Here is a 16,086-nt window from a genome sequence, read left to right as displayed (position 1 = left end):
AACATATGAATATACAGAAAGACATAAAAGTAACTGATCCATAAGATAAATAGGCAGAATACCAGGATTTAGGAAAGTTGAGGCGAGTAGCAGTAGCACATCACTCTCGAAACCATACACAAACACGGCATGGTTGTGGAACATAAAATAGGGAATGAGTGGCCCCACCGTTAGACCACCAGAAACCTCAGGCCCAGAAAAGGGCCTGGGGTCCTTCCTAGGCCTGGGAAACAAAGCTGTCAAAAATGCTGCCCAGAGGTGTACAAAGGAACACCAAACTGGCTTATCAATGAAGCAAGTATGACAATGTCTACAGACGACAGACACTGCCGCACAATCAGTAGGCGAGGACAAAGTAAAAAAAAACAGACACGAGCCCAGAGACAAAAGATATGTCCCTACTGGAAAACAAATTCTGACAAGACCCACAGGGGAAATATTCTGACAAGACCCACAGGGGAAATAAACTAGAGACCAGAATGGAACCCACAACCCCAAATATGAGGAAAGAAATTCTGGCAAACCTAGGAAAAAACAAGAAAGCCACAGACCTGCAGAACCCAATTACACACTTGGGGACCCTGGATGACAAAAGGAAGGCAGAAACTGGACACCAATCCAGACCAACCTACCACAGAGAGCCAAAAAGGGGAAAAAAACAGCAGTGAATGTTATTAAATGACTCTTTCCTGAAGCTATCTTGCTGAGATTGCTCCATACTAAAAGGTCATCTCAGTTATGGGAGTTCTGTTTGGCCTACTGGGACCAGAACCATAACTTGGCCCCCTCACAGAGGTGCAGAAAGCAAATGACAATCTGCAACCCCACCAGGAAAGCATCCACAAAGTCCCCAAAGTTTTACAGACAACTGGAGGGTTTATAGAAAACAAAGCTTCGAGAATCACCAAACAACTCTGGAAACTATTCACATAACAAAAGCGTCACTTAAAACTAGCTTTAACTCGTTATCACTAACAGTCACCACTAGGTGGCTTGGCCCTAGTCACCAGATGGCTCCCAGAGTCGGTTCTTGGATCAGAAGCACTGAGACCCACTTTGAGAGATGGCAACTATGGAGAACTACTTTGACACACTGGGAACTACTGCAAGAGATGATGACCATGGAGAATTACTGTGATGCACTAAGCACCAAATCAGCAACAGAACCAAGTAGTGATCTGGTGGAGGACTAAGCTCCGGACCGCCTGATGGCAGCAGTCAGTAATAATTGGTCTGATCTAGTTTCAAGTTAATTATTTAGTTTTGGTTGAATTATTTGTGGACCTGTTTAGCATTTTTGAAGCTTCAAGTTTTATGAGCCCAGCAGTTGTCTGTAAAGTTTCCCTGACTTTCATAATGCTTTCCTGGCAAAATGGCAGAATGTCATTTGCTCCCTATGTCTGAAGTGAGGGGGCCAGGTTCTGGCTCTGATCTCCAGTAGGCCAAACAAAACTCCCAAACCTTATATGACTTAGTATGGGAAAAATCAAAGCTAAAAAAATAGCTAGCTACAAGGAGCCACCAAGGGGCTTTCTCAGAAATCCCTTATTCCGATGCAAAGACACAGAACAGCTAAGTTCAAGCCTCGGGGTCCCAGACTCCAAGAGACGGGGAAAACATACAAAAAAAAAAAAAAGGATCAATTCCCCCTTGCTCATGACACACCAGCTTCTCACATTTATATAGTGGATGATGTGTGTGCCACTCAGTCAATCGGTTCAATATCACTGGGCCTGAGGCCATTTGCCAGTAGGGCCACAATAAGTCAAATAGGTTTCTTGGCATCAATAATGGCAAATCGCACATGCAGTCACTACCATTCATTAGTACAGCCCCCAGAGCAGGTTAAATCAGGGATTCACTCTACTCTGAACTTTGTTTGCACAATACTTGAATCTCTGATACTGTTAAATTTTTACATATAACAATGAACACAAACATACTAGTATCATCATTTCAATAGCCAAGCACGTCTTTGTTTGCACCAACATGCTGCTGGAACAATGATAGTAAATGAAGCGAGGAAGCAAAACTTTTGGAATAAAATTTATATTCACCCTTACACATTCCAAGTACAGTATTGGAAGTTAAACTTTTCATTTTACTCTCTAAACTTGTCTTCATATAAAACAGCACTGCATCCAGTATTTACATTATGCAAAATGATCAGAATACAATTATTATTTCAGATTGCCATATATAAATTAAAACCATACTAAAATTAAAAAAATTACTGTAACTTCATTATTGAGACATACTTACTCTGCTACACTGAGCCAGAGGGTGGTGTCTGGGGTTTGTGTTCCTGGGTCAGTTTTGGTCTTCTTACGAGGTGGAGGACGAACATTCGCCACTCCTCGTTTTGACACTAACACTTGCCTTTCCAAGACTAATATACCTAAGGCCTCCAATCGACTGCCTAAACAAGCTGAAAGATATATCACAATGTGATTAGACTATCTACCAAATACTTTATTATTATTATTATCAGTAATTGTAATCATCAGCAAATACTTAAAATAAAAATCCAGTGTTGAATGTAATGAAACGCCATTTTCTGGGTGAGTCCCGGAGGCTCCCTGGAGCTATCCAGGCTGAATGGATATGTATAACTTTCTGGCATGGTCAATGCATGGAGTTCTTGCCTACCGGGAACCACGAGCCAGAACCTGGCCCCCTCTAGAGAGGCACGAGGAGCAATGGCCTATAGAGACCCCCCTTATGATTGGGAGCATTCTATGCCTGCCATCGACCGGGACAGGCACCCAGAAAGGTAGGCGCCCCAAAACAAACCCCTATTCTGGTAAACTATTGCGACCGAAGACCGAACAGGTGGACAGAACTCCCCAAACGAAAATTAGCCCTCATGACGTCATCATGTCGCCGCTGCCGCCGTCTGCGCAACTGCCCCCCCCCTCCCCGGGAGGGGGAAGGGGGAAACCCCAGACCCCACCGTCGGCGACCCAACCATTAGTTCTTAGGCTGGATGTCAAAAACACGAAAAACACCGCGGACCGGAGGGAGGGAGGGATGCCGGGGAGCCTCTCAGACTCACCCAGAAAATGGCGTTTCATTACATTCAACGCTGGATTTCTGGGGCGAGCCCCGTTGGCTCCCCGGAGCTAACTACCCAAAGATAACGAAAAAACAGGGACTTACCCGGGTGGCGGTCCATCCTCACTCCTCAACGCGAAGGCGAAACAACTGGCTGCAACCGCCGACCCAAAGCAACGCAGGCCCGACGAGGCCCAGGAACATTCACCAGGTAGCGAGCAGCCAGGACCCTGTTTGATCTCCAAAAACCCCGGGCCCGAATGTCCACCCAAGACATGTTGCCAAAGACAGCCGCCAAAGCAGCAAACTTATGAACGTCGTGGGCCTGGGGAAAAACCGCAGGCTGGCAACACTTAATAACCCTGCGGACAACCTGAGAGACCCGAGCCCCGGAACAGGGAAGAAGGGAAACTGGATCAACCCAGAGCGCATCCCCGGCAACAGAAGCCGTGGCGTGCAAATAACGGTGGAGAGCCGCAACCGGACGCAACACATGAGGTGCACCCCCGGCCTGACCAACCAAGCATCAACAACACACAGCCCCCTCCAGAACGCAGCCGTCTCATTCTTCGCCAGAAAAAAGGGAGACGGCTGCAAACGAACAAAACGACCACCAGGACCGAAAGAGCAGAAACCCCGGCACCGGAGGAAAGCATGAAGCTCGCCAACCCGACCCCCCGAGGCCAATGCCAACAGGAAAAGAGCCTTGGAAAAACAATCCCGAACTTAAGGGGCCACCAGAAACTTGGGCAGAGAGAGAAACGAGAGCACGCGGTCCAAAGACCAAGACGGCTCAAGCGGCGCATGAGCAGGCCGGAGGTGAAACAACGCCCGAGATAACTTGCGAAACGGGGCGGAAGTAACATCAACCCCAAAAGCAAGCTGAAGCGGCTCCGCCAACACCGCACGATACGAAGCGACAGTATTCGGCATAAGATGACGGTCCTGAAGCAGCCAAGAGAGAAAGGACAGAACAACCCTATCAGAGACCGAAGAACACCGACGCAGTGATAGGAAAAACCGGAAGGACCGCCAGGAAACCTCATACTGCCGCTGAGACGAAGCACTCAGGTGCTTCGAAGTTTCGACCAACAACGAAGCCACCTGCGCACCATACAACGAATGATAAACCCGAGTCAAAAACACCAGACGCGAAGACTCAAGGAGAAGATGGAACCAGCCTCGTATCGGGCCGGACCTATCTGCTGAAAGAGGCGGAGCCGCAGGAAGACCCTCGGGTATAGACACCGAGCAAGCAGCGCCTGAAACCAAGGCTGGGCTGGCCACTAAGGGGCCAGAAGGACAACACGACCCTGATAAGTCTGCAAAGCGAGTCAGGACCTGGAGCAACAGCTGAACCGGGAGAAAGAGGTACAGGTAACCCCACCTCGCCCAGTCCAGCCTGAAGGCATTGACCACGACGGCTTTGCAGTTGGGAAAGGGCACCACATAAACCTGGAGATGCCTCGACCATGCCGACGCGAAGAGATCCACGTCTGGAGTCCCGAACATCCGGCACAGCCAACGGAAGGAGTCGGCATCGATCGTCCACTCCGAGGATAGGGGACGGAACCGAGACAGGCCGTCCGCCAGGACGTTGGACATCCCCCCCCGGACATGAACCGCCAGGAAAGCCAAACCCCGAGAACTCAGCAGACGAGTCACCCGAAGCCACCAGCCCCAGAGAGCCAAGGATCGCATCGAACCCCCTCGGTTCAAACAATGAACCACCGGGAAGCAGTCCGAATGGAGCCGGATCGTCGATCCGCGAGCGACTCAAATCCTCCGGAGCGACAGCCACACTGCCGCGAACTCCCGCACCGTGCTGTGAGCCCGATGGAAAGACGGAACCCACCGCCCCTGGCCGGCCTGGTGAGCACTAGTCACAAAACCAGTGTCGGGAAGGCGCCAAGGCACCGAACCCCAAAAAACCCGAAAAGGAAGCCGGCGACGCAGCAACTGACGCAAAGCCCCCGAGGTCAAACCCAACGATTGCAAGAGAGGCGGAAGGGCCGGCCCCGAAGGAACCAGAACAGCTGACGAAGCCATACCCGACCCGGCGGGTAGACCATCAGGCAAAGTTCAGGCTCCTGCACAAACTCTCGAGCAACCGCCTTGTGACCCGGGAACCCCTCAGAAACGGGCGAAGGCGGGACTGCAGGCGCAAGAGAGCCGCCGGAGGAAGAGACAAGGAAGCAGCACGAGTGTTCCACACCAGACCCAGCCAAGATCGAACCTGAGAGGGAACCAGATGGGACTTCCTCCAGTTCACCAAGAACCCGAACCTGGCGAGCTGGGAAAGAACCAAATCCCTGGCGAGCAGACACGTGGACTGGCTGGGAGCCCAAACCAGCCAGTCGTCGAGATAGGCCAGCACCCGAACACCTAGCAGGCGGGCCACCACGACCCGAGTGAGGCGTGTGAAAACGTGAGGCACAAGATTCAACCCGAAGGGAAGACAACGAAAGCGGTAACCTTAACGCCCCACAACAAAACCGAGCCAGTCCCGGAACTACGGATGAACCGGGACGTGCCAATACGCGTCCTTGAGATCCAGGGACACCATCCAAGCGCCCCTCTCCAAGAGAAGACAGACCTGGGACAGCGTAGTCATCCGAAAGGAAGGGGCACAACACCCACGGGTTCAGATGGGACAAGTCCAGAATGAACCGGAGGTCTGCGCAGTCCTGTTTCGGAACCGGAAACAGGCGGGAAACCCACCTGAGGGACGACGTCGTTTCGACTACGCCCAAGCGAACCCACTCTGAGATGACCCGACAGAGTGCAGGAGAAGAGGCCTGCCCCGCAAGCCCCGAACTCCCCGAGGGAGGAAGAGCCACCCAACGCCACCACAGGCCGCGCGAAACGACCCAAAAAGCCCACGAATCGTGGGACCAGGCATGGCCAAACCGGGCGAGCCGCCCCCCCCATCGCCCCGTCAATGGGGCGAACCGTGAAAGGGCCGACGCGCCTTGCGAGAACCAAGGCGGCGAACAGGACGGAGCCCACTCCGTCCAGCAACAGCCAGAACCGAAGGCGCCGCCAGTCCAGAATCTGGCACCAAAGGCCTACCCTGACGAAAAGACCCCCCGAGCCCTGGCACGACCCTTCCGGAAAGGCCCCCCAAAGAGCCCCCCGGAGCAACAACAACTCCGACATAGGCCAACAACTGACCGAGGCCGCCTGCAGATACTGCCCCAAAGCAGACTCTGCAAACAGCAACGGACAAAAGGGCGAGGACAAACGAAGAGCCAGGGCCCAGGTGGACTCCAAGGAGGAAGCAGCACCACCTGATGACATGCGAGGCGAGAAGCATAGAACCGCGAAACCGCATCACGCAGGATGGGCGCGAAGAGTTTCAACAAAGCAGACGATGCCTGCACAGCCGAGGGCAGCACACCAGACCCAGCAGCGACCCCAAGCGCTCCCACATCCAACTCAAGCCAATCCGAAGATAGCTCAAGGAGGGAAAAGAAACGCAGAGCTGAAGCAAGCAGGCCACGAGTCCGCAAATCCTCCGCAATCAAGGCAGCCAAGAGGGAAGGAACCTGCACGTGAAGCTGCATGACACCAACATCCCGCGGAAGGGCAGGGGCAAACAAAGAAGCATTCAGATGCTCGAAAGCGCCCCTCAGGAAAACCTGCAACGCCAAGGAAACCTCTTGCCACTCAAGCGCGGGGGACCGACAGAACGTGTGCCAGTCTCCAATGAAAAGAGAGGACTGTCTGCCAACCAGGACGACTCCGGAACCTCATAACAAAACCAGCACGAACCTAGGGATCAGTACACGAAGGAACAAGGATCCATCAGGAAGGCATAATCCAGGTCACGCAAGATGTAAGCCGCCAAGGCCTCCCGCACTTCCGTAGCCGAAACACGGGAAGCGGGAAACCTCTGGAAAGATGGAACCGAAGAACCCTCGGGATCACGGAACTGAACCCGGGAAGGGGTGGATACCAAATCCAATTCGTACGCGGAGGGAGCGAAAGAGAACTCCTCTCTTTGTAACACCAAGCCCCGCTCGGAGGGCAAAAAAACCCAGGCGGAGTCCAACGGGGCCCAAGGCCCCCAAGCCAATCCCTCCTCAACCCCAGGAACCTCACACAGAAGCCCCGGGGCTGAGCCGTCCTCCTGAGCCCCCACCCCCAAAGAAAAGGTGGGAGCAGCCGACAAAGCAGGAACAAAGGGGGCGCACTGGCCAGACCCAGAAGCTTTGGCAGAAGGACCAGGCTCGAATGCCTCCGCCACTGCCCCAGAAGGGGACACCCCCGAGACCGCCCGAGTCTCACAACCGACTAAACCCAGCCCCGGCTCCGAAACCCTCAGACGTTTAGGAGCCGGCAGCAAAGGGGGGGGGGGGAGGGGACCGAACGAGCAACAGAAGGGGAAGGACTTGGAGGGGTGGACGGAACCAGAGCCAAAGCGACCTCCACCCCCAAGTCCGGGTCCTTATAACCAAAACGGGGCAGTCTCGGGGCATCCGGGGCAGCGACCAACCTAGCGCGTTGCAGCAACCTAAAGCGAGCATGCAACGCCTCAGCTGCCCTCACCTGCATATCAGTCACAGTAGCCTGGGTGAACTGGAGAACAGTACAGACAACACACGTCGCACGACTCTGGGTCAAAACAATCACCGACCCAACAGGCAGCATGGCGGAGGCAAAACCGGCGAGTGTCCCCCTGAGACAAAGAGACAGAGCAAGTGTCAAAATCGCAGGACGCAAGGGGGGACTCAGGGGTCACATCCATTGGACCACGTAGCCCCCGTGGGGTTTTCCAGGGCCCTTAGCCTTGATAACACGCTAAGGGTAGCCCAGGCAGGGTACTGTGAACCGGCACTCAAAACTACCAACAAACTGCTATAGCTTGAACCCCTGGGACATGTACACTCACGGGGGCCAAGCGGGAAGTACCAATTAAACAATCTGAAGACAAACCCCAAGAACAGCGATGGGGACCAAACAGGCAGACCCTCCCACCAGGCAAAAAACAAAAGAAAACTAGCTGTGCAGTACCCTGCGCCCCTGCCAGTGACGAAAACTACCCCCTACCCAGAGACAAACATGGGCAAGAAAAAACCACAGCTGACCCCAAGGGCGGCCAAGTACCGAGCAGTACACAGCACAGCGGAGGTAGACCCCAAGGCGACCCAGGGAAGGTAGCCCTAAGCCCCAAGGGCAGTACTTACAGGGCACCTAGGGAAGATAACCCTAGGCGCATGCAACCCGAGCACCGTGGAATAATACTCCTGGCCCACACACCACCGGAAGGGACAGCTCACACCACCAGGAACAGAACTGCAACTGCAAACAGGAGTCAGAGGCACGACCGCACCAGATCCCATCAGCCTGAGAACTGATGGTTGGGTCGCCGATGGTGGGGTCTGGGGCTCCCCCCTTCCCCCTCCCGGGGAGGGAGGGGCGGTTGCGCAGACGGCGGCGCGGCGACATGACGACGTCATGAGGGCTAATTTTCGTTTGGGGAGTTCTGTCCACCTGTTCGGTCTTCTGTCACAATAGTTTACCAGAATAGGGGTTTGTTTTGGGGCGCCTACCTTACTGGGTGCCTGTCCCGGTCGATGGCAGACAGAATGCTCCCAATCATAAGGGGGGACTCTATAGGACATTGCTGCTCGTGGCTCTCTAGAGGGGGCCAGGTTCTGGCTCGTGGTCCCCGGTAGGCAAGAACTCCATGCATTGACTGATGCCAGAAAGTTATACAGATCCATTCAGCCTGGATAGCTCCGGGGAGCCGACGGGGCTCCCCCCAGAAAAACAGCATTGAATGTAATGAAATGCCATTTTCTGGGCGAGTTCCTGGAGGCTCCCGGGAGCTATCCAGGCTGAATGGATAGTCCTAACTTTTGGCATCAATGTGGATTGGAGTTCTAGGTTTACCAGGGACCATGGCCAGAACCTGGCCCCCTCAGAGAGGCATGAGGAGCAACAACTTATAGAAATGCACATGTGATTTTGGAGCATTCGCCCAAACATCATGCTTGTTTGCTCGCTTTCCCTTAGGAAGTTTTGTCTACTGTTTTCGTTATTTTTGTTGGTTTCACCAGAATAGGGGTTTGTTTTGAGGTGCCTACCTTTTTGGGTTCCTGTCCCGGTCGATGGCAGATGTCTGTCTCCCAGGACACAGAAGCCGTGGCGCGCAAATAACGACGGAGGGCCGCAACCGGAAACAAAACATGATGCACCCCCGGCCTGACCAAGCATCAACTACCCAAGGACCCCACCAGAAAGCAGCAGTCTCATTCCTCGCCAGAAAGAAGATGGCTGCAGACTTACAAACCTATCTCCACGACCAAAAGAGCAGAAACCCTGTGCTGGAGGAGAGCATGAAGCTCCCGACCTGACTGCCAGAGGCCAATGCCAATAGAAAAAGAGCCTTCGAAAAACAATCCTAAACCGAAGGGGTCACAACAAACTGAGGAGAAGAGAGATAGGAGAGCACTCTGTTCAAAGACCAGGACGGTTCAGGCGGTGCATGAGCAGGCCGGAGGTGAAACAACGCACGAGACAGCTTGCGAAACGATGCAGAAGTAACATCAATACCCAAAGCAAGCTGCAGCGGCGACAGTGTTAGGCATAAAGTAACGGTCCTGGAACAACCAAGAGAAAAAGGACAACACCACCCTAACAGAAAGCGAAGTACAACGACGAAGACGCAGGAAGAAACGGAAAGACCGCCAGGAAACTTCATACTGCCGCCAAGACGAAACCCGCAGGTGGGACACAAACAAGGAAGCCACCTGATCACCACAGAGATGATGATAAACTTGAGTAAAAAAATACCATACGCGAAGACTCGAGGAGAAGATCGAACCAGCCACGTGACGTTCCAGTCCGATCTGCTGGAAAAGGCGGAGCTGCGGGAAAAACCTTCGGGTTCAGACACTGAGCAAGCAGCGCCTGAAACCACGGCTGGGCCGGCCACCACGGGGCCAAGATGACAACTATCCTCTAGTAAGTTTCATTACAACTATCTCTCGAAGCGAGTCAGGACCTGGAGCAACAGCTGAACCGGGAAAAAGAGGTACAGGAACCCCCACCTCGAACAGTTCTGCTGAAAGACATCGACCCTGACGGCCTCGCAGTCGGGGAAGGGCACCACATACAGGGAAAGGCGCAGTGACCACGCCGACACGAAGAGGTCCACCTCGTTGCGACCTCGTCAAAGCCAACTCAAGGAGTCGGCGTCGACCGTCCATTCCGTAGAGAGGGGAACGAAATGGGACAGGCTGTCGGCCAAGACATTGGACACTCCCAGCACATGAATGGCCAGGAGAGCCAAACCCCGAGAACTCAGCAGACAAGTCACCCGAAGCGACCAGCCCCAAAGAGCCAAGGACCGTATTGAACCACTCCCCCCCCCCCCCTCCTGGTTCAGGCAATGAACCACCGAGGAGCAGTCCGAATAGAGCCAGAGCATCGATCCATGGGCGACCCTAACCCTCTGAAGCGTAAACCAAACCGCTGCGAACTCCCGCACCATGCTATGGGCTCGACGGAAGGACGGACCCTACCGCCCCTGGCCGGCCAGGTGAGCACTGGTCACAAAGCCCCAGCTGAGAGACGACGTGTCCGTTGTGACGGTGTTCTCCCCCTTATATTTCTCCCACGCCTGCTGTAAGAGTCATGTCCACTTTACCCGAGCGTTCTCTACGTCGCAGGCATCAGTTTGGTATATGTGGGAGAAAGTAGTGTTCTCGAAGTGCCGAGAAATTTATAAAAGAAGAGTATTTTGGGCTGTGGTTTAGGCCCTTTAGGAAGCCAATATGGCGCTGGCTCTTCTGTTTTGCTGCCAAAACTGTGTGACGTCAGTGACACCAGATTGGTCACCGACAGCGACGTGGCACAGGGAGCCAATGAAAACCTCCCATGGCGAATATGACGTCACGAAGGAAGGGGGGTCCGGTCATCGCGCCGCGCTGGCGCCATCAGTCTAAGACAGCACGTCAAGGAGGTCGGACGTGCGCTGGGGGAGTCCTGTCAGTTGGACAGTTTACCCCGACTCCGGAGGATTTACGCATCACCCGTGGTCTGCCATCATCTGTGGGGTCTTCCTTCGTTCATGTGTTGGACCAGAGAAGGGATTGACAGAATATTGAGCAACAAGTGCTCCAGGAACAGGTGTTGTGCAGGTGAAGACTAGGCAGCAACATATGCGACGGCTGATAGCTTCACAGTGATGACGTAGTGGCTGGGCCAATCCTCCGGAGGGAATCAGTCTGACACGACACGTCAAGGTGGTTGGACGTGTGAAGATTGGTCCTGTCAGTTTGACAGTTGTTTCCCGCTCCCGTGGATTTTACGCGTCACCCGAAGTCTGCAAGTACTCTGTGAGGTCTTCCTTCGTTCATGTGTTGGACCAGAGAGGGAATCGACGGGATATTGAGCAACAAGTGCTCCAGGACAGGTACTGTGCAAGAAGAAGTGAAGTCTGTGCAGTGACGTATGCGACGTCTGAGGCAGTCCACCCGTTTGTGACGGCGTAGTGGCTGGACCGAGCCACCGGGAAGCAGTGGAAGAAGAAAACTATTCGGGAATCCGAACAACTGCCGCCGAGACGTAGGCAGGCAGCCGTAGCTGGGAGAAGTTGACGGCCGGGAGACCGACTCCAACCCCACGAGAAGTCGAGGAGGAGCACGGACCTGCAGTGAAAAGGCATGGAGACGACGCGCTTATGGTGGGACGTTGATTGAGTTCCTGGAGGACACGACAGTGTGTGTGCGGGGGCGTTCCCTACACGAGGCATGAGCCAGGACCAGGAGCTACAACTCAACTCTCACCGGAGGATAGGTGGAAGTAGGTGATTCTAGTTTCCCTCCCAATTCCCCTTTAGTCAGCTATATTATTTAGCCAGAGTATTTTGTATGTCGTGAGCAAGGCTCACCTATGTCACAGTAAGGCACCAGCGTGCAGAGTGGGACTATATAAAGTACTCACGGGATTTATTACTATTATTGGTGTGTGCAGGCACCCGGAGTAATTGATGAATTTACTGTGTTGATAATGTCTTCCATGAGACTTTAATATGATCAGTTATTTAATGAGAGAATATATATATAAATATGCCAGTATTTGGAGTTAGGCTATGTGCCCAGTAACTATGTTATTACCATTATTGATGTCTATGATTCATCCATATATATATATATATGTCTATGCTTGTGTATTGAATAATCATTCATGTGTGCAGTGATTAATTGTGTTATCGCCCACGAAAGGAATTACCTGAGAACTCCAGTGATATATACTTGCATACGTGATCATTAAATGAAGGGCCGTGTGTTATACCATGATAGTGAGTTATTGTGTCCATTAATATAGAGATGTTTGATTGAGCTCAAGATCAGTGCAGCGAAGTGTTTACAGTGCTATTGTCGCAAATATTGTGTGTTCGAACTTCTAGTGATCTTTGAGAACTTAAAGAAACCGGCGCGGCACGCCACAAGCAAACAAATACACGAACATTCGCGCGGTGGGAGTCGCCCAGCTGATTTTGACATTGACGTGAAGGGGAGCGTTGCCGCCTTGGCGAGTTCATGATTATATGTGGGAACGAGCGACTTCCGCCTGAAACAGCTGTTTGCTTATTGATATAATCTTGTGATGTCTTTGAATGAGTTTTAAGTAAAATACAAAGTACATTGGTGTTTATATCATCCCCTCCATATTTCTTGTGGCTATATAATACCTGAAAGCAGATAGTGATAGAAGTAAATACCTGCCTGATATCAAACATATTGAGTGTGCTCTTGCCACTGTTACCACAATTCAACAAAACCACTGACGTGTTACTGGACACCGGAAACACCAGTTGGCGACCTTGTGGTTAGTGGTAGAGCCCTGTGCCGGGACGGGCACACAAGCTGTAGAGAGTACGAGCTGTGTTCCCACTCATTCTTGATCAGAGGCCGGTTGGGATTGACTGGGATACTCTCCTGGCGTACAGTGGTGCCGCGAGGATTAGAGTGAAGACCCGCAGGGCTACGGTGAGTGACCTTGAGTATACTGTTACTCGCCCCTCTCTTAATGAGGTGAACCCCGACATTGGCGACCTTGCCAGGATTAAGTACTTATACTGTCGCTTACCGATAAACCCCGACACCGTGAACACATCGAGTGAGGGCTTGGGCAGGCGCCAAGGCACCGAACCCCAAAAAACCCAAAGAGGAAGCCGGTGACGCATCAGCCGACACAAGGCCCAAAAGGGTCGAACCCAGCGATTGCGAGAGAGGCAGAAGAGACGTCCCTGAAGGAACCAGAACAGCCGACGAAGCCAAACCTGACCCGGCAGAAGACCAACATCGCGAAGTTCAGGCTCCCGCACAAACCCTCGAGCAACCCCCGGGTGACCCAGAAGCCCCTCAGAAACAGGCGCAAGCGAGACCGCAGAAGGAGGAGAGACTCCGGAGGAAGAGACAAGGAAGCGGTCCGAGAGTCCCAAACAAGACCCAGCCATGACCGAACATGGGAGGGAACCAGATGGGACTTCCTCCAGTTCACCAAGAACCCGAACCCAGCGAGCTGGGAAAGAACCAAATCCCTGGCTAGCAGACAACTGGACTGGCTGGGAGCCTAAACAAGTCAGTCATCGAGGTAGGCCAACACCCAAACACCTAAAAGACGCACCGGGTCACGACGACCCGCGTAAGGTGTGTGAACACACGAGGCGCTAGATTCAACCCGAATGGGAGACAACGAAAGCGGTAACCTTGATGCCCCACAACAAAACTGAGCCAGTCCCTGAACCCTGGATGAATCGGGACATGCCAATAAGCATCCTGGAGGTACAGGGACACCATCCAAGAACCCGGCTCAAACAGGAGCCGAACCTGAGACAGCATAGTCATCCGAAAGAAGGGGCAATGAACCCAGGGGTTCAGACGGGACAAGTCCAGAATGAACCTCAGATCCGCACAGTCCCGTCTCGGCACTGGAAACAGACGGGAAAACCCATCTGAGGGATGACTGACATTTCGACGACGCCCAAGCGAACCCACTCCAAGACGACTCGACGGAGAGCAGGAGAAGAAGCCTGCCCCGCCAGCCCCAAACTCCCCGAAGGAGGAGGGGCCACCCAACGCCACTGCAGGCTGAATGAAACGACCCGAAACACCCACAAATCGTGGGACCAGGCGTGAGCAAACAGCGCAAGCCTCCCCCCATCGCGCCATCAATGGGGTGAACCGCGAATGGGTTGGCGCCCCTTATGAGACCCAGAAACCCGCACAGGGTGAACACTGCGGTGACCAGCCGAAGGCGGAGCCAAGCCCGAGCCCAGCGCCAGTGCCTTATCACGACGAGAGGAACCCCAAACCCTGGCACGACCCCTCCGGGTAGGCCCCCCTCGGGACCCTCTCTGGAGAACCAACTAGTCTGACATTGGACGGTAACTGGCTGAAGCAGTCTGAATATACTGTGCTACGGCCGCAGGAGCAAAAAGTAGAGGACAAAAGGGCAAAGAAATCCTAAGAGCCAGGGCCTAGGCCGATTTCAGAGTGGAGGCAAGCACTGCCTGTTGACACACGAGCCGGGAAGCATAAAACTGGGCAAACGCATCCCGCAAGATCGGCGCAAACAGCTTCAACAAAGCAGCCGACGCGCGAGTAGCCGAGCCCAAGGCACCGGACCCCAGAACAGCCCCGAGCACCCCCACATCCTCCCCAAGCCAGTCCGAAGACAGCTCCAGGAGGGAAAAGAAGCGGAAGGCCGAAGCCAAGAGGCCCCTGGCGTGCAAATCCTCGGCCACCTGCACAGCTGAAAGGGAGGGAACCTGCACATGAAGCTGCAGAACACCAACATCCCGGAAAAGGGCAGGAGCAAACAAGCACTTATTGAGGTGCTCAAGGTCGCCCTCAAGGAAAACCTGAACCACAGTCGAAACCTCCCGCCACTCAAGCATGCAGGAATGACAAAGAATGCCAGGCCTCCAATGCAAAGACAGGACAGTCCACCAGCCAGGACGACTCCGGAACCTCGTAACGGACCCAGAAAGAGAACGAAGTCCCAAACCTGAAAGACGACGGATCCATCACGAAGGCGCAATCCGGGTCACGCAGGAGGTAAGCCAGTAGGGCCGCCCACACCGCAGACGGTTGGATGCGGGAAGCCAAAAACCTCTGGAAAGACAGAACCGCCGCACCCGAGGGGGCACGGAACCAAACCCGGGAAGGGGCAGACACCAAATCCAAGTTGTACACAGAAAGGGGAAAAGAGAACCCCACTCCTTGTAACAATAATCCTCGCTCCAAGTGTAGAAAAACCCAGGCAGGGTCCAGCGGGGCCCAAGGCCCCCCAAAAGTCAGCCCCTCCCTAGCCCCAGGATCCCCCTCCTCGGGACCGGGGCCGAGTCATCCCCCAAAGCACCGGCCCCTAAAGAAAAAGCTGGCACAGCCGAACAGAAGGGGCCCACTGATCAGACCCAGAAGCTTCGGCTGGGAGATCAGACTCGAAGGCCTCCGTCGTCACACCGGAAGGGGCATTCCCCAAGACCACCCGAGACTCAAGACCATCTAAACCCTGCCCTAACTCCGAAACCCTCAGATGCTTCGGAGTCGGAAGCATGGGGAGGGGGACCAGAATGAACCACCGAAGGGGAAGGACGAGGGGTGCAAACTGAACCAGGGTCGAAGCGACCCCCACCCCAAAGTACAAGGTCCCTATAGGCAAAACAGGGCAGCCTCGGGGCATCCGGATGAGCAATCAACCGAGTGCGTTGCAACAGCCGAAAGCGTACATACAACACCTGCGCCGCCTGTACCCATAGAAGATCATCATTAGACTGGGTAAATTGAGTCACTAGCAAGTAACAGAACTCGCAGGACTCAGGATCAAAAGTGTCACCGACCCAACATGCAGCATTATGGAGGCAAAATCCGTGAGGGTCACCCTGAGTCAAGGGGGACCGAGCAACCCTCAAACTCGCACAAAGTGAAGGGGGACTCCGGGGACACATCCATCAGACCCATGCGCCCCCTTCAGGATTCCCAGGTTCCTGAACATTTACCAAAAGGGACT

The 16,086-nt window shown here is 53.7% G+C and overlaps 1 protein-coding gene across 1 annotated transcript in view; it reads right to left on the bottom strand.

The window, feature by feature from the left end:
- Positions 1-16,086, bottom strand: part of LOC123764810 (DNA-dependent protein kinase catalytic subunit) — a 746,996-nt gene that overhangs the window by 16,839 nt on the left and 714,071 nt on the right. Inside the window, exon 48 of the mRNA XM_069302649.1 lies at positions 2,263-2,428. Within this exon, the coding sequence (XP_069158750.1) occupies positions 2,263-2,428 (166 nt within the window). The remainder of the gene's footprint in view (positions 1-2,262; positions 2,429-16,086) is intronic.

The sequence above is a fragment of the Procambarus clarkii genome, chromosome 48 (assembly GCF_040958095.1).
Source record: "Procambarus clarkii isolate CNS0578487 chromosome 48, FALCON_Pclarkii_2.0, whole genome shotgun sequence".
Taxonomy (NCBI): Eukaryota; Metazoa; Arthropoda; class Malacostraca; order Decapoda; family Cambaridae; genus Procambarus; species Procambarus clarkii.
This window is presented reverse-complemented; position numbering and strand designations above follow the sequence as displayed.